The 20,377-nt window shown below is 37.3% G+C and overlaps 1 protein-coding gene across 1 annotated transcript; it reads right to left on the bottom strand.

Annotated features, from left to right (window-relative positions):
• Positions 1 to 18,722: 18,722 nt before the first annotated feature.
• Positions 18,723 to 19,301, bottom strand: LOC126336049 (uncharacterized). Its single transcript, XM_049999528.1, has one exon. The coding sequence runs from the start codon at positions 19,299 to 19,301 to the stop codon at positions 18,723 to 18,725; it is 579 nt and encodes a 192-aa protein (XP_049855485.1).
• Positions 19,302 to 20,377: the final 1,076 nt, after the last annotated feature.

Here is a 20,377-nt window from a genome sequence, read left to right on the forward strand (position 1 = left end):
TGTGTTAAATATTTATTTGCATTTTCGATATTCAGGAGTACTTCCTTCTCAAGCTCCTCCTTTGTGTCAGCTGTGCAAATGATCGTTGTGTCATCAGCATACATTATAAGTTTCTGATTTATATAGCTAGGGAAGTCATTTACATAGAGTATAAATAGTATTGGCCCAAGTACCGACCCTTGCGGCACACCGTGTTTAACTGTTTGCAATTCTGATCTGTAGTTTGTTATATTTCCCCCACTAGTATGTCTGATTTCCATGCACTGTTTCCTATTTGTAATGTATGATTTAAGTATGTCATAGCATTTTCCTCTAATTCCATACTGATATAATTTCATCATTAATTTTGAGTGGTCCACACAATCAAATGCCTTAGATAGGTCCATAAAAATCCCACAAGTCTTTTGTTGCCTATCAAGTAAATTAAGAATGTGCTCAATTATATCTGTTGATTCTGTTTTTGTTGACTTCCCTTATCTGAAACCATGTTGTGATGAATGCAGTATACTGTACTTTGTTATAAAACTTACAATTGTTATAAAACTTTCAATTATATTCTTTATTATCATTTCATAGATTTTAGCAAATGTTGAGAGCAATGATATTGGCCTGTAATTTCCTAATTCATCCCTGTACCCTTTCTTAAATATTGGCTTCACTTTACTTACTTTCAGTGAATCTGGAAATATACCTCCTTCTATCGCAGCATTCAGCATGTGTGTCAATGGTTTTAATATACATTCTCTGCATTCCTTTATGAGATGTGATGTGACACCATCCAAGCCAGATGAATGTTTAATTTTAAGTTGTTTTATTAGGTTTGACTTTTCTGTATCTGTTGTAGGTATGAAAACCATAGTACGGTTTGTATGTGGGGGGTTTAACAATTTACTTACTGCATTTGTTTTATTTTGTCTTATTAATTTGTCTGCTGCAGTAATATAAGGAGCAGAAAAAGTTCTTGGACCACGACCTCACATCCCGGAAAGTATATCAACAGCCAATACAATATCTGTTAAAAGTTGCTTTTCCCACTCATCAGTGGGCAGATGTCCTCTGCCCGATTAGTTACTTTTCCTCTCTCTTTATTAATGAAAGACCATAAACCTTGTGAGTAGTTCTTTCCCTTATCTATAGACATCCTGATGAATGATGCTTTAGTTTCTCTGATAAAACTACAGTACTCTTTCTTTTTTATTTTATACAGTGTGTTGTAGGCCTCAGTATTTTTTTGTTTGGAGAGGTCATAATACACTCTAAGATTATTTCTGGCATGGATTACTTTTCCAGTCACCCAGCTTTTCTTTTTTTGTTGCTTTTTGATAAGCCTCTTACTAACAGGACATGTAACATCATAATAATAATTGAATAAAGAAAAAAACTGGTTCCATTTGGTGTTTGCATCTTTTGCTGCATATATTGTTTCCCAGTTTTCTGCCTCTAACATCTTTTTTAGCAGATTTATGTTATGTGGGTTGTTCTGTCTTCTCATCTCCCATATCTTCTGCACTGAATCACATGTCTTTATATTTATGTCTATCATGATTGCAAAATTGTCTGCTAATGTGGAGTTTATTACCTGTGTGTCACAATAGCATGTAGGAATATTTGTTATTACATGATCAATTATAATTTCACTATGCTTTGTTACTCTGGTTGGTTTGCCTATTTTTATTTTTAGATTGTATATGCACAATAATTCCAGTAGGGTCTTAGTATTGTCTGTATTTTTACTTGTGTCTATGTTCAGATCTCCTATAATGATCAAATAAGCATATGTTTTTGAGAGGTATTGGATTATATCTTCCAGCTGTTCAAAGAAGGTTTTAATTACACCATTTGGTGATCAATACAAACCTAATACACAACATAAATTCCCAGCAATTTTAGTTTCCAGTGCTGTAGCTTCAAAGCTCAATTCTATAGAATATTTTGTTATATTTATGGCTTTAGTTGGTTTATGGTTAGAAAAAATAGCAACCCCACCACCTTTATAGGAAGTTCTGCAAAAACTGACTACTTTCATATAATTCTTCAAGTTGTACATTCCTATGTGATTTTCTTTTAGCCCATGTTCTGTAACTATTAGAATGTTTGGCCTGTATTCCTGTAATATTACCTCTAATTCCTCTGTTTTATTGTTTATGTATTGAACATTTTGGTGAAGTATTCTAACAGTTGGCTTTAAATTTAATAGTTCCCCTTCCTGTAATATACTAAGCACTTCACTTGCTCCCTTTGCTTCTGGTGCTATGCAGTGATTTTTTTTAGTTTGTGTCATTAAACCTGGATCATATCTTTGTTCTATGTTTATATTCCTCTCACTATTGTCACACTGGTATTTAAGATGGACAGTTTTACTTACATCTTTTTCCATGTTCTCTTTCTGCTTTCTCGATACCATAAAAAAATCCTCACTTAGTGTAGCAGATCTCCTAGTTCTCAGGCATCTGTCTTGATTGGAAGCTGCTTCTGCTGTTGATCTCCCAGGCCTCAGGTACCTCTTCTGTGTGGTTGCTGTTGCTGGTGGCTCCTGTGCTCTCCGACCTGGTGACTGCCCTTCTTTGTTAGCTGCTGCAGCTAATGACCCTTGTATGTTTTCCTCACAAGCATTTTCATTGCCCTGAGATAGTATTATGGGGTCTGCTGTTCTGGATGCTGTTGCTGATGACGACAGCTGTGCTGATGATTGTGGTGATTGTGCTGCTACTGGTTTATCTGACACTGCTGCTGAGAATATCAGAGCCTTTGCTGCTGCTACTGGTGTTTTTTGTAGCTCTCCTGCAGATAATGATGGTTCCACAGTTACAGACGATTCTTGTTTTGGCGGTATTGGGATTGGAGACCCTTCCATTACAGATGACTCATTAATAAATTTAAGTATTTCGGCACTAATAATCTTTTTCCCTTTTACCTTCATGTGGAGACCATGTCTTGTGAAATGCTCTCTGTGAACACTGTTTATCTCTACAAAAGTCGTATTCTGGAAACCTCTACATATTTTCTCAAACAGCCTGTTTGCTGTAACAATCTCGATGTTTACACACGAGTTTTCCATCAGATCGTGTCTCCTGGGGATACTAACAATGTAGAAATGCACTCGAGGCATCCTTTTGATTGTTTCCTTTAGGATTCTCGTTGCACGCGAAGTTTCATTACAGTAAACGTCATTTGCGCCTCCTATTATGATGCAGCTGTTACCGGTCGTCAATATGTTGTCACTGTTTTTCAAAATTTCGCGAAGTGACGCGCCTGGTTTGATGATGCCTGTTACATTAATGACTGGGTGATTTGTTCTCATAATTTATGTAACTCCTTTTCCATGACCATGTGCAAAAATGTGTGTCTGTTGCTTGTATCCTTGCTTATGAATAACATGGTTGTTTACTTTTCTTTCTTTACGAATATTTACCTTGTGTTTTTCTCCCTTTAATCCACTTGCATCTTTTTGTGTGGGTAGTTTGTTCATATTTTTATCCATAGTCGCACTATTAACACTTTCTTTTCTTGCGTTTAATTCACTTGTGTCTTGTTGAGTGATCAGTTCGTTCATATTTCTAGTTACAGTCGTACGGTTTACGCTTTGTGCATTTGCTTGTGCAGAATTACGAATTTTATGGCTAGTATTAATGAGATCTTGTTGCCTTGACGATGCAGACAGTTCCCGTATAGTTAGTGCCACATTTTCCATTGTTCTTATATATTTTTAAAAAAATGTCAAGTTCTTTTTGAAGTTCGTCATGCACGTTGTCTTCTAATCCCGCGTAGCGCATTTCACTCGCGATCTCGCGGCCGTTACACTCTATGTCACATTTACACCGTATTTGTAAATCTTCCTGAGCAAAGCAGTGTGAATGGCACCATTTATGTAGGGAGACTGGCCAGATAATAGCAGGGGTGTAAAATTCCTAGATAATGGGAATTTTTCAAGTTCAAAGTCAGAGGAACCGATGACCACAAATGGCTTAGGACTGGAACAAGAAGCAGTTCTTCAGGACATCAGTACTTTACAAACCGAGGGAGAAGTTAAATCAGAAGACAGTGATAATGAATTCTTTTATGGCTTTGACAGTGATTTAATAGAAACTGAAGCTCAAGACGAGGGTCAAGAAAATCAAAACATAGTTCAAGAAGTTACACCTCGAGGTCAAACAGAGAACCAAAACTCAAGACATGGCCTGATCATGTTACTTACTATTTGAAAGAAGGATCTCCAAGTGAAGATACTGAAGTCAAAGAAGCCTCTGAAGTGACAAATAATGAAGAATGGGAAAAAACAATGAAGAGAGAATTCTCATCTCTGGTTTGTAATAACACTTTAGAAGAAGTAGAGCTACCTAGAAGACACAGACAACTCATGACTAAGTGGTTATTAAAAATCCATCCTGGGACTACCGTAACAGTGCACCAGAAACATTTAAGGCACACGTAGTGGTAAAAGGATGTACTCAAGTTCAAGGTATTGATTATCAATAAACCTTTGCACCAGTAGTGAAGCATGCATCCATTAGATATATCTTGTCTATGGCAGCTTAAGAGAACCTGGAGATCAACCATGTTGACATCACTACTGCGTATCTTTATAGAGACTGAAATGAAGATATTTATATCATACCACCAGAAAATTTAGCAACCCCTGGAAATGTATGGAGGCTGAAAAAAGCTTTTTATGGACTCAAACAGGCTGTTAGAAATTGGGACCCTAAAATTGATGAGGTGTTAAGAAAACTGAAACTGAACAGATCAAACACTGGTCCATGTGTCTATTTTCGCAGAGATGGCACCAAACTAGTCATCATAGCTGTATATGTTGATGATATGCTATTATTCTCAAAGAACAGAAGTGTTTTGGATCAATTCCAAAATTTTTTGTAGAGATTTAGGGTGGAAAATCCAATGTTAGGCATGGAAATTACATGGGATTGTGATACAGAAAAAAATTTGGATCTCCAACAAATCCTATGAAAAAAAAGTTCTGGAGAAATTTGGAATGAGTGAAGCGAAGCCAAAGTAAACACAGCTTGAAATTGGTTTGGACTTTGAAGCAGTTGGATCAGGAGATACAGTATTGAGGTACCATATTAAGAAGCAATAAGGAACTCTTCTATATCTCTCTCAAATCTCCAAACCTAATATGCGTTTTGCTGTAAATCTCCTTAGTAGATATAATCATTGTTTTAAAAAGATTTATTGGTTGTCAGTGAAAGGATTGTTTAGATATTTAAAGGGAACCATGGACAACAAGACGGAATTTTCTACTGATGGTAACAGAGAAATAATGGCCTTCAGTGATGCAGATTGGGGAAATAAAATCAATGACAGACACCTCTGTAACCGGTTCATGCATAAAAATGCAAAACACTTTAATTTTGTAGTCGAATAGAAAACAAAAAACTTATGCACTTTCTACTTGTGAAGTGAATATATTGCCTTGGCATAAACTGTTCAAGATTTACTGTGGTTAAGGTAACTATTTTCAAGATAGACCCAAGAAGTGTCACTTACAATATATTGTGATAATAAAGGATAAGAATCCAGTGACAAACACTAGATCAAAGGATGTAGATGTAAAGTATCATTTTATAAGAAGGCATGTTGAGTCAAATGTCATTAATGTTGAATATCTGCCTTCTAAATATCTGCTTTCACAAAACCACTTAGCAGTGCCAGACATGAAACATATGTAAGAAACTGTGGCCTTGTGAAATAAGTAAAGGAGTGGCTGTACATTTAGACTTCATACTGCATGTCAATGTCAATTTAAGGGGACATGTTGAGATATTAGATTAGATTAGTTTTTCGATCTATAGATCCGTGTTGAGGATATCCTTGTGGTTGTGGAACATGTCACCCTTTTTTTATACTAATAGTATAAATATGTACAACACATCATTTGTTTCTATTAAAAAATTCGTCAGTGGAGTAGAAGGAGTTGGCCACTAGTAAGTCTTTCAGGCTCCTTTTAAACTGGTCTTTATTTGTAACTAAATTTTTTGTGTTTGCTGGCAAACCATTCAAGATGAGTGTCCCTGAGTAGTGGACCCCTTTTTGAACTAAGGTAAGTGCTTTTAAGTCCTTGTGCAGATCATTTTTGTTCCTGGTATTGTATATATGAACTGAACTGTTTGTTGGAAAAAGGGATATATTATTTAGGACAAATTTCATTAAGGAGTAAATATTCTGAGAGGCAGTAGTTAGTATACCCAGTTCTTTGAAGAGGTTTCTACAAGACGTCCGTGAGTTTACTCCGCAAATAATACGTATTACACACTTTTGGACTCTGAAAACTTTTGTTTGACTTGAAGAGTTACCCCAAAATATTATACCATATGGCATTCTGGAATGAAAGTAGGCAAAGTATGCAAGCTTTTTCACTTTTATGTCGCCTATGTCTGCTAACACTCGAATTGCAAATACAGATTTGTTAAGGCGTTTCTGCAGTTCTGTGGTGTGCTCCACCCAACTGAATTTATTATCAAGTTGCAATCCCAGGAATTTAAGACTGTCAACCTCTTCTATCTGTTCTTCTTCATACTTTATGCATATGCTGGGTGGAAACCTCTTACAGGTTATGAATTGCATGTAATGAGTCTTTTCAAAGTTTAATGTCAATGAGTTGGCTTTAAACCATTTATTAATATCCATGAAAATATCATCTTTCTAGAACTACACTCGGCATACTATTTGTTACAATACTTGTGTCATCTGCAAACAAAACGAACTCTGCTTCTGGCAGTGTAACTAATGAGAGATCATTAATGTATACAAGAAAAAGCAATGGCCCTACGATGGATCCTTGTGGGACACCACATGTAATTTCTTCCCATTCTGATGATGACTGATGACTTAATTGACTAATCCCTTGCACTGACACCCTTTGTTTCCTGTTAGCGAGGTATGACTTGAACCATTTTGCAGCACTGCCCGTGACACCATAGAATTCTAATTTATTTAAAAGGATGTTGTGGTTTACACAATCGAATGCCTTTGACAAATCACAGAAAATACCTGCTGCTTGTAACTTGTTATTTAATGAATTAAGTACATTTTCACTGTAGGTGTAAATAGCCTTTTCGATATCAGAACCCTTCAGAAATCCAAACTGTGTTCTTGATAATATGTTATTTGTCGTCAGATGGTTGAGAAGCTGCCTGTACATTACTTTTTCTAAAATTTTTGAGAATGCTGGCAAAAGTGAAATCTGTCTGTAGTTTGATGGCACCTCTTTATCCCCTTTCTTGAATGGAGGCTTAACATCTGCATATTTCAGCCAGTCAGGAAATGTCCCAGTTATAATTGACTGGTTACACAAGTAACTTAGAATTGTACTAAACTCACAAGAACATGACTTAATTAATTTTAGTTGATATTTCATCGTAACCACTAGAATGCTTTGTTTTTAAAGATTTTATTATGGAAGTTATTTCTTTTGGTGAAGTAAGTGACATGTTCATGTACCTGAAGCTATTTGTAAAGGCTAGTTTCAGATATTCAAGGGCATTATTTACTGATCCTGACAATATGTAAATTGATATCAATTTTTTTGTTTACTCCTACATGTTGTAATTACTCAGTGGTTATTATGTGTTCTGGGGGATGTAGTTGTTTTTATGCACATAATATTTAATCAAAAAGCATTTCTTCAGAAAGCTTTCACATTCATATTAAAATGCTCAACAGATAACCTACCTATTGTCAACCAGTTACACATATCACTAAGCAATTACATCAGTGTCTCTGAAGTTGTCCTAGTAGTTTATTAGTAACAATTATTGAAACTGACCTTCAAACACACTCTTTCAGTCTTGCCATGGAGAAAGACTGGTACATCTGACACACCTTCTCTGAGACATCAATGAGGTCATTAATCACATCATAATGCTAAAGTGAACATCTCATTTAGTTTGTGTGTACATGTTGGGTACTGACTGTTTCCTGAAAGTAGGTGACGGAAAAGCTTTTTTCTCAAATACTAGTTTCAAATGACTGCACTGAGGAGACAATAGGAGAAAATGGTTCTTTTTATCAGAAAGGTGGAAAGTGTTGTTAACAATGGTCATCTGACACTTAGTTTCACCCATTTTAAAATTTGCACATTACTTTCACTGCAGTGGCCAAATGACGATGAATACTGGATTAAAGAATGGTAAGTCACGTACACAATAAGTACAAAATGTTCTTTTCTATACCTTATACTGATAATTGTAGTGTTAAAAATGTTGGTGGGAATCACAAATTGGTACCAAATGCAGTCGTAAATTCTAGGAGGATTTAGTAGTCTAGGCTTAACCTGCTGAGAGTGTAGCAGTGACTTCTACATTCTTTGTTGTTTCAAATAATTGGCTATTGCTCTAACGATTACGTTGCAATTTCCAGGAGCGTTATTAAGCTGATCTTTGTATATCCGAAAGATAGTTCCGTTCATATACGAAGGTGGAGTGAGTGTGACGGGTTGTCAGAGTTGCCGTCCCACGATATGAAAGCAAGACTAAAACATTTCACGAATTAGCTAGCCGAGTACATGTTCCGTCGAGCATATCGTCAGAAATAAATATTACATCACATTTTTAGCGAAGGCAGTAAACTTTACCCACCCGATGGAACTATAGTGCTACATCCTTTCAAAGAATGTTGCAAGCACAACTAGCGACCTCAATTCCTTGCCTTTGAGGGAAACTATCGTCATCAATTTCCTCAACATTACAGGTATTTTACAGCATCACTTTGCTTGGCGCTGTACATTTCTTCGGAACATCTACTTTATTCGTATTTCATGTTTAACATTTCTTCGTCGTCTCTGTGTTCACACATTAGAAATGTGATGATATGACTGGCTGATTACAGATTGTGTAACAAAAGCGCATAGTATAGTGTAATCTCGATTGCACAGTTTCCGAAGATCGTACTATATTTGGCGGACTTGCTCATTGCCCAAATATGCAGTTCCATTAGTAGAGTGCTTTACTGATCTATCTAGAGACGTCCTTTTTTCTCAATTTGCCGTGGTACAGTGGCGGAAAGTCCGATACCGATTTATAGAAACGCTGAAAATTATTCTCCCATTGTTCCAGGTTTTACTACGCCTATTACAAGATTTTTGCCACCAATCAGCCAGTGCCAGCGGTAAGTATGAGAGCATTAGTCTTTTCGCAACTTTTTTCCCTCTTCAGGAACCTCTAGGAAAATTAGGAACAAAAATTACAAGAAAGAACCCTTTTCTGGCCAAAATCTTGTACTCGACATAGTAACACCTGGAAAAATGGGAGAGAATGTATTAGCGTTCATCGACTGCACGAGCGACTCTTACTTTTTTTCGCTCGAAATGATAAAGGTGCGGTTTGCACGCAGTTCTTGCACGAAAAATGACTGACTGTCCTCTTAAACTGCAAGTAGCTTCAACTTGACATCAGCTTTTACTTGAAGTAAACTTCGTAGTTTGGCGACTTCCTTTCGCATATAATTTTCTGAATCTGTTTAACTGGGTCGAAGAAGCCTGAAAAATCACCAACTTTCATCTCGCATACAATTCAGGAAAGTCTTGAATATTTCCCTCACTAGCTGTGCATTGACTCACATGAACAGTTCTAAATATTTCGAATAGTTTTTCTTTCACGCTTTTGCGAGTTCTATTTTGGCGCATATTTTAAACGTAATGAGGTATCTCGAAAAGAGTGACCTCCTCCATGTCAACAAGTATGGATTACGAACCAAAAATCAATCATGTGAAAAGTGCGATTATGTGGGTATCAAGTGAAATTTGTGACTGGACTGAGGACTTTTTGGTAGGGAGGACGCAGCAGAGTAATCGGCCCACCCCAGGGAACTGTTTTGCGACACTTGCTGTTCACGTTGAATAGTAATGACCTTGCAGACAATATTAAGGAAGGATGTAATGGATTTTGGTTGAAAAAATCAGTTTTTTCAAAAATATGATTTTCTGGTTCTACATAGTTTGTGTGAATTTGATCGTGGTAGCAGCTTTAGAAATGCCTTTAAATCGTTAAACTGATTAATTCTGCACTGGCAGCCACTCCCACCTTTTCTGAAATTTTGAAAACTGCATGCTTCAGCGGAATTTTGGTCAGTGTGACGACTATTTTCTTTCGATGTCTTTGGCTGACATCTATATCTGTGCCTGACATCTATATATTTGCCTGAAAACTTTCTTGCATGTGGTTTACTCACGTTTTGACAATAGTAACACATATTAGTAGTTGGAAGATCGAATTCGCAAACCTTTATGTAGAAGTCAAGATTTATGCATAATGGGTGGTGGAAAAACTGTGTTTAGAAAACGGATGTTGCATGGAAAAAGCAAGAGGAAGAATGAAGAACACAAGCTCTCAGCTTCAGCATTGAAACTTAGGACAGAATTATACAGGTGCATGTATAAAGTTGATATGGATTCCACTGGATTAAGGCTTATTGATTTATAGCCTCTCTGCCAGGCTATAAAGTTTTCATGTTCTTGTGTTAGCTGTAAAAATACAGAATGCACGATTGTTGTTAAAGAAAGAAGAGTGGGATTAGTTTGTGATTTTAAATTAATATTTAATTTGTGCGGGTATGAATGTTCATTTTCCTCTTCCAAAAAAATTGACACTGGTACCTAAGAAAGCAATTTTAGGTTAACATGTGCTCTGAAATGCCTAGGACAGGGCAGGGAAGGAGATGATTTATTGTGTGGTTTTCTGAACATACCACCACCTTGTGTAAGGTTTGAAAAAATAAATAAACAAATGTCTGACACTGTATGTGATACTGCCAAAGTTTCTATGAAGAAAGTAGCGGAGGAATTGGAGGAAATAAACCAAAAAGAAATAGATCCTGGGGTAGACATTCATGACAGTGAATTTCCTACAAACGTTACTGACCTGTGTTTGTCTGTAGATGGGATCTGGATGAAAAGGGGTCACACATCTCTGTATGGAGTTTCATCTGTTATTGTTATTGACACAGGCAAAGTTTTAGATGTAGAAATTATTTCTAAATACCGATACCAGTGTGCAACAAGGAAAATGTCCAACAATGAAGACAGCAAGAACCTGTGGCAAGAGAAGCATGCAGTAGCCTGCTCTAAAAATTATAGTGGCTCAAGTGAATCATGGATGCTGCTGTAGTTGTGAAGATGTTCTCCAGATCTGAGGACCAGTATGCTGTTAAATATACTAAATACCTTAGTGATGGGGACTACTCTTCGTTCAAAGCTGTAACAGATAAAAATCCGTACAATACAATAATAGAAAAGTTGGAATGTGTTGGCTACATCAAAAAGAGGGTTGGTGGCAGACGTTATCACTTGCTGAAAGAGAAGAAAGGTGAAATACTTGAGGATGGAATACAACTAGGAAGAAAAGACAGGCTCACTCTGAAAGAAATCGATTCTCTTCAGTTATTTTATGGGAGAGCTATAAGGAAAAACACACATAATTTAGAGGCAATGAGGCATGCTGTGTGGGTAATTTTTTCCCACAAACTATCCACTGATCAAATACCAATGCACAATCCACAAGACGAGTTGTGTAAGTTCAAAAACAGAAATAAGACATATTCACATAAATACGCATTACCAGAACCTGTTAATAATGCATCTAAACCCACATTCAGGTTTCTTGCAATCCCTGATTTATTGAGGAAGTATCTTCACGGAAAGACAAAAAATGCAAATGAAAATCTCAATAATTGGCATTAGATGCTCAAAAAGGACATTCTGTGGGCTTCATGTAGTAAAAATTTGTGTCTATGATGCAATTTTATGCCAGAATTGAAATGCTGAAGAGATTTGGTATAGATCCTGGTGTGTTTACAACAAAAGCATTTTACACCATCAACGAGAACGGGTTCAAGAAAGCTAACAGATCAGTGTCTTGCCTGCAAATACAGGCCAGGCAGATTCGAAGAGGAGAGAAGAGAAACCTGGAATATGAGGAGTATCGGTATGTAGGATTTTAAAATTGGGGTAAGCTTGTTATATACAGAAGTATGAGAAAAAAACCTTTGAACCTCATTTTCTCTCTTTTATTTTTTTTTACATTATTACAAGCCTTTTCTCAAAACATATATGTGCTAATACTATGAAATTTTCAGCAACTGTGCGCAACATGTTGCTGTCTCCCTAGAACTAAAAATACGAGATCCTGCAATTGCATTCTCATTTTTAGATTACTGTATCTAAAAAAAATTAATTTTGGATGCGCAAAATTAAAAACTCTGTTAACATTATAACGTTACAGTTTACACCATAAATTAATAACTGTAGTTCAGTGGTCTTATAACCTTCTCAGGACACTATAATAAAATTTTCAGATTAATTACATGATTAGGATTTGAGGTATGGCTTTTTATTAAAAAAATACAATAAAAAAATTAAAAACTCAAATTTCTGGCAATATATTAATTCTGCATATTTTATTATATTTTACCGTTTGCTTTACACATGCAAAATTTTAGATTTGTACATTAATAAATATGGCTGTAATGGTTTTTTAAAATAAATCTTTACATTTTCTGGTACGACCCCCTTAATAGTAACTTCAGACATTTTTCAGATGATGCACTTATCTATAATGAAGTACTGTTTGAAAGAAGCTACATAAATACTCAGTCAGATCTCCATAAGATTTCAAAGTGGTGCAAAGACAGACAACTTGCTTTAAATATTAAAAAAATTATAATTGTGAATTTCACAAAACGAAAAAAAACATAATATCTTGTAATATCAGTAAGTCGCCGCTGGAATCGGCCCACTCATACAAATACCAGGATGTAACACCCTGTAAAGATATGAAATTGAATGTTAACGTAGGTTCAGCTGTGGGTAAAGGTAGGTAATAGACTTCGGTTCACTGGTAGAATACTGGAGAAGTGCAATCAGTCTACAAAGGGGCTTACTTACAAATCAGCCATGTGACCAGTACTGGCATATTGCTCAAGTGTGTGGCATCTGTACCAAATAGGACTAGTAGGGTACACTGAACTATACAGAGAAGGGCAGCACAAATAGTCACAGGTGTATCTGATTTGTGGTAGAATGTCACAGATATACTGAAGGAACTGAATTGGAAGACACTTGAAGATAGACATAAACTACCATGAGAAGTTCTACTAATAAAGTTTCCAGAACTGTCTTTCAGTGATGACTCTAGAAATACACCACAACATATCGCTCACACAGGGACCGTGAGGGTAAGATTAGAATAATTACAGTATGCACAGAGGCATTCAGACAGTCATTCCTCCCGTCCTCCATACGTGAATGGAACGGGAAGAAACCCTAACAAATGATAACTTGGAATGTACCCTCTGCCATGCATCACACGGTGCGGAGGGTAGATGTAGGTGTGCTTGGTGTAAATCTTTCTTCAATTCTGCTTATACAGTACGCATTCGCCTGTTATGAATTGGCTTTGCGCACTGTTTAACTTCAAGAGTTTTCTCTCTCCTCCCTTTAATCAAATAATTTACAGCATTTTCTTTGTCACTGAAAACTATAATTGTACATGTTTTCTTTAGGCTAGAAAGGCACTGTACTTTGTTATAGACCTTAATTAACACAACAGTCCTCGATCGAACCACTGTTCACAGAATCATCATTTCTTGTTTCTTATAATGATTCCATAATTTCTACGAAATATCGACTTCATTAGAATTAACTAATAAACAACACATGAGTAGGTATTCAGGAGAAGTAGGTTATTTCGACTGCATACCACTTTCTTTAAACTTCTTTTTCGCTAAGTTGGAAACATTAATCAGATTGCACATTACTGTGAAACTCTGTAGCCTGCATAAAGACAGATGCTATTAGTAAGCACGTAAGGGGGAAATTTTTTTTAACTACGAGGATATTTCGGAAAGTAAAGATACACCGTATGCCAGAGGAAGAGAAGAGTTCTGGCGAGCAAGTTGGCAACACTGATGTTAACCTTGAACCGTTAGCTTTCTCCTCGCAGAGTCGTTCGGCAGTTGAACGCTGCTTCTGTTTTGAGTAGGTCGAGTTTAAAATGGCTGCGCCGATTCAGAATCCAGCCAAATGTGAAGTGCACTCCATCATATGTTTTCTTCATGCAAAAGGTCAGCGATCAGCGGATATTCACAAAGAATATTTATGGGAAAATTATGAATCGACGAAATGTAACGAAATGGTGTCGTCATTTCATGACGAACAAAGAACAGGTCAGCCATCTGTGATCCCTGATGCCCTTCTTCGGAGAACAGAGAAAGCAATTCGTGCAAATAGACGTCTCACATCGAAAGAATTGCTTCAGATCATACCAGACGTGTCAACAACAATTATTTATGACTTTGTGGCTGTCAAGTTAGGTACAGGAAATTGTGTGCATGCTGGGTTCCAAAACTGTTAACGGAACATTCGACTTCCTCACACGCTATGCTGAAGCAGGTGGTGAGTTCCTTGATCACATTGTGACAGGTGACGAGACGTGGGTTTACCACCATACACCTGAATCCAAGTAACAATCAATGCAGTGGCGCCATTCGAATTCACTAAAAGTCAAGAAATGCATAATGTCGATTTCAGCAAAGAAAATCACGGCTTCTGTTTTTTGGGCCAGACAAGGCATTCTTCTGTTGGAATTTATGCCTCCTGGATCGACAATTAATGCTGCTGGATATTGCCAGACTTTGAAACGTCTTCGAAGGGCAATACGAAACAGACCCAGGGGAATGGTGACAAGTGGAGTCCGCTTGCTTCATGTCAATGCTCGACCTCACACAGCGCTTGTAACCAAAGCACTACTCAAACAATTCGAATGGGACGTATTGGACCATCCGCGATACAGCCTGGACATTGCACCCACCGACTTCCATGTGTTCCGTTACCTGAAATCACATCTTGGTGGAAAATCATTCCACGACGATGAAGGGATTAAAGATAAGTTGAAATGTGGTTCTGACAACAGGCTGTAACCTTCTATGAGTGTGGGATACAAAAGCTTGTGCACCTACTTAACAAATGTTTGGATAACACGGGTGATTATGTTGAAAAATAACAAATAATCCAGTTAATAAGATGTAACTGACGTTTTATAAATAAATGTTCTATTTAAGGACTGCGAGCCATTGTATCTTTACTTTTCGAGATGCCCTCATACACTGTTAACAATTAGCAATACCACTTAGACACCTGATAATTATTCTGGATATTAAATGAGATCCAAATTGAAGTGAATAATAGCTATGAACAGCTGTGTAAAAAATTATCAACAGAAACTGAAATTTGATTTACAAATTATGTTCGCACTGCGCCGTGCTATCTGTTTATTGACGTGCCATCAACTAAGGATATGTGTCTGCCATGCTGTGCATGCCCTACCTGATAGAGAAGAGTAGGAGTGTAAATATCTCCAGTCGCCTTGTGAGCTACGAATTTGGCAACTTTCAATCTTTTTTAAAAATACTTGCAGTTTGTCTTTGCTGCTAAAATATTGACGTTGCGTTTCTTTTGGCATATTATTCCTGTATAAAAAATTTTAGGGTGTGTTTCGACATGTCAGATTGGACAACTCCCTTCTAAAAGCGGTATGTTTCGTTTCATGTGTCACGGCAGACTGCTTTGCTTACATACATTGTCACTACTCACATAATAAATTTTTTAGTTTGTATAAATATTCAAACTGCATTGATAATGCAGAAATGAGTGATATATATAACAATAAACTGACAAGTATTCAATGTACTGCACTTCCTGAAGTGACAGGAATGAATGTAATTTAAAGAAAAATATATGATGTGTTACAAGTAATACATTTTCAATGAGAAGAACTTGAATGTTACAGTAGCGTAGCTGAGCTGGCAAATAAGTAGACATTTCAAAGAAATATGTATTCAGTAGTGTTTAAAAGGTCATTGTAATATTTGTACTATGATCCGGCTCATTACATTCCTTCTTTTGTTGAAACACAGACATACCATGACAATACTGTTTTCAGATGTCGGATATGTCAGAATACACTACTGCACTTATTCACTCTGTCGACTGGTATCTGTAGTTTGTTCGCGTCTAGTTTAAAATGCAGTCTGTACCATGCTGCTACTTGGTGGCATTTTCCAACATTTCTTTTTTTCCAAATTTGTTTGGCAAAAGGTATCACAAAACTTTTACATTGACTTTGACTATAACATTTAAATTAGATGTATGAATGGCAAGAATTTTTCTATGTTCCATTCATTGTTAAGGATTTCTTGATTTTAGTTCTTCAAGTTTGTTTCAGGTCATATATAGATTCTTCTCCCTCGCTCTTTATTTCGTTAACAGTGGTTGATAAAAAACGTGCTGATTAAACTTTATTCATTTCGATAGACCTGCAATTCTGAAGCAACTTACTGTTCAGTGTATGGGAATCCTGCAATTCTGGACCAGTCTACTGTTCAGTGTAACGCAGTCTCAACCATTCCAAAATACTGATGGAGCATATGATTATGTAGTTTTACTCTGTGGTGTAGTGCAACTGTTGCGATCAAATCATTTATAAATGTGTAACCTCCTGAGAGCAACCATGAACTTTCTGATTTGACTGCAAAATTTAAGCAGACTGTCTTCCATTTTAATTCTTTATGTTTCATCTGGTTTGCTGTGGGACATGGAGTTTTTCCCTCAAAAGTTTCGATTAGTTTCTTTGTCATATAGAATCTTGCATTTGAAATCTTCGCTAAAACATATTTTGTGTTTCCAAGGCACAAATTATATTTGTTTGCATCCTCCTGTCATCTCTGTTTTTCGCCATGATACCCCAGCCAGCCTTCAATAAGTCCAGTTGACTAGCTGGTAATTTGAGGTCTATGTATGAGATTTTTTACTGTAGGGACTGAAGATTTTGCCTCACAGTCTTTTCATGCCCGGGTTCCTTCGTTAAATGGGTTTGTGAGTTAATCCCTTGTTACTGAAAGCAACATACCTTTCCAAATAAACGAGCCTACATACTTCCTGATTTGCGCAAAACATTTTCTGTTCATTGGTATGATTTGTGCAGTGTGCTAAATATTCGATAGGACCAGCATGTTTATGCGTTCAGTCCTTTGAATGATGTTTACTTTTCTTGTTCTGTTCGCTATCTGGGCACATCTTACTTTTATATGACTCCTTTGGAACTAATCTCAAATAACTTGCTTACATTTTTTCCTTAATTTCAGTCCCGCCACTTCCATTTGAGCTCAATTGGTGAAGGGGAGTTGCATGGGGTTAACACTTCCATTTAGCCACAGTAGCTGTGTTTTATCGTTGTTTATCTTTGGCCCTGTTGCTTCTTTATAATCATCCATTATCTCTAACACTTCTGTGGTGTCTTGCGGCCCTGTAATTATAATGGTAACATCGTCAGTACAGTCGTTTACAGTGAATCGTTGTGCACCAACATGTAATCCTTGTACGGAGGTGCTGACTGTATTGTGTAATTGTTCTAAAGATATGATAAACAGTAACACTGATGAGGGACAATCGTGTTGGACTGAACATTGTACTGGGAATGCTTCCATGAAATATTCGCTGATTTGTTTGCACTTTAGAAAACATCTGGCACTGGTGTGGTAACAGTAAATCTATTACTACCTGTTGAAATCTGAAATGCTCTAGCACCCTCCTTTGTGTAAATCAACTTTTTTTCTGCATGCTAAACTTTCCCTAACTCTCTTCACGTTTGTATTTGCCACACTTGGTTGACCAGTACTTTTGTGTTTACACAGGAAACCAGTGTCCTTAAATTGTAGATACCAGCGCACAGTTGTCTGTGTACATGGTATTTCTTTCCCATAATTTCTTTTGAATGCAGACTTCGCTGTTGTAACAGATAAACATCTCGCATATTCCAGCATAATGCTTTGCCACCTTTTTGCCAAGGCATTCCACTCTTAACGGCAACTGGTGCGCACAGTGCAAACTTGATGGGACACATTTCTATTCCTGCATCAATCATACTGAAGAATATACAATTTTGAAAACGAATGGGTCATTTAGATTAGCCCTGTATTATAAAATTCGGCTGGGAGTCGCGGCCCTTCGAGTACCTGTTTCAGGCCACATGTAGCCTGCAGTCGATGACCAGTGCTCTAAAATCTATTCACTGAGAGCTGGGACGAAACATAAACAGTGTCACGTGAGCGACTACGTATTTTTCCAGAGAAAGCATTCGGTGTTCGCATGATACATAGGGGTGTGGAAAATCCTTGGCGCACGCTTTGCAGCTGGCTGCGTTCGGCTGGCTGCCATGCTGTCACAGCGGCCCGTGAGAAACCTGGGCAACAATGTACGAAATAAATTTAAAAATAATGTTAAAACTGAGTTCATTCTGTCGAAGTAGATTTATTTTCATTCAGGTTGCTAACAAAATGCTCCATTCAAACACAATTAATTGTTAATTTTAATAACAATACCAGTAATAATAATGATAAAGGACGAAACAAGGTTCACTCTGTCGAACTTGAACCGTTTTCATTGAGGTTTATAACAAACTGCTCCTCTCTCGCCTCTATAATGCAGTCTAATTTCCATATTTGAGTTTCCACTTTTTCTACTACATGGAGGAAGCACTTGTTCCAATCATCTGCAGTCACTGCTCTTTGTGCTTCTTCTAGCAGGACTTTAACTTCTGGCATTTTGTATGTTTTGTTATTTGCAGCAACATAGCCTTTGATTCTAGCCCACAGCCCACAGCGGTACGGAGGAATTCTGAGAACAGTTTTCCCTGCAGTTTTCTTCGCCACTTCATCTATTGCGTATTCATTGTGCGCTGTTCTGTCACGTGATTTTTAACTATATCTAAAAGTTCTTTCTTCAACATATCGTCTTCGAAATCGATGGTTATAGATTTTAGCCACTCTGATATTTCGTGCTTGTTCGAATTCGCATTGGGAACTTTTTCTTTTCTCCGAGAATGGTACGGCGCGTTATCAAGAACAATAACTGCATTTTCCTGAAGCTGAGGAAGAACATCTTGTAACCACTTCTCGAAGGTTTCGGCGCACATCTCGTCATGATAATCTCCACTTTTCTTGGATTCGAAAGTCCACAAACAACCTTCAACGAACCCTGTTTTGCTGCCAATGTGTGCGGTAATCAGACGTTTCCCATTACCTGATGGGCCCTTGCTTCCGGTGGATAATCCGGACAGAAACGCTTGTTTTGAGGAATTTATAGTGTCTTCTACCCAGACGTAACTTCGGGTATGTCCTGCGTTCACCCACGACTCGTCCAAGTAGTAAATGGGTCTGCCTTCATCACTCAACCGTTTAATGGTTCGAAGATAATGCCGCCTCCATAAAATGATATCATCCCTGTCTATTAGCATACTATCGCACCCACGCTGGACGCATTTCGAATTCATTTCTCTCAATAACTTATAAAATGTAGTTCTCCAAAAATTGCCCAGATCTGCATCTTCGTTCACGACTGTAAGCACTTTGTCAATTGTAGGCACTTCATTAAAAAAAAAATTCGTGTATTTTCCATCGTATCGCATTTCTATCGAAGTCATCAACACTTTCAGAAAGTTTCTGTCGTAAGTTTCCTTTCTTGGGAGACTTCAAAGAGTGTGTGGCCTTGTACTCAATTATCACACGATACACTGAAGAATGTCCAACACCTGTAACTGCAGCTGTTTTCGAAACAATGTCACTCATCAACTGCTCTGGATGTAACAGTTCCGTTTAAATACATTAAACACCATGTGCTTCTCAGAAGAACGTAATGATTTATTCTTTGCTCGCTTCTTTGGTGGACTCAGAACTGACACATCGACCTCACCCACTGAATCCGTGGATGACATAATGAGGACAGCCGTGTATGATGCTAACGAAATAAGTGAATATATAAATTGAGAAACCATGCGATGCTATTGGATGCGCACATTAACAGTGAATACTCAGCGTGATTACCAACACATATACTTACCCTAATAATCAACAGCTAGTCTTTCAAGCGTCTTTACAGATGAACTTAAGATATCCTGAAATCGCCGCTGTACAACTCCCACTAAGGAGCTCACACCTGCAACTGAGACAGCCACACTGACTGAGCGCCGCGCCTGCGTACCGCACAATGCATCACTCACAAAGGACAAACGGTTCCATCCATCGCATTCGAACAAACTACAAAATTAAATTCAAACCTTTCTAAAACTTTTCTCGCTTATACCCCCACAAAAAAATTTAAAGAGGAAACGTTTGTTGCTTACTATATTTCGAATGATGATTTGGTAAAAGTTCTGCATCAGACGTGAGATTTTAATTTATTACTTCACTATTACTGACCCTATTAGGCAGAAAATTTGCAGACGTCGTCAACATATAGTATTGAAGGCAACTACAAAATTATTTTGCTGTGCGACACACAGTTTAGGAGACATGGCGTGATAACGCGAAAAAA

Source organism: Schistocerca gregaria, chromosome 2 (genome assembly GCF_023897955.1).
Source record: "Schistocerca gregaria isolate iqSchGreg1 chromosome 2, iqSchGreg1.2, whole genome shotgun sequence".
In the NCBI taxonomy this organism is placed as follows: Eukaryota; Metazoa; Arthropoda; class Insecta; order Orthoptera; family Acrididae; genus Schistocerca; species Schistocerca gregaria.

Bases quoted from the DNA above. Each gene is read 5' to 3' on its own strand.
- LOC126336049 (XM_049999528.1), bottom strand. From the start codon at position 19,301: ATGCTAATAGACAGGGATGATATCATTTTATGGAGGCGGCATTATCTT.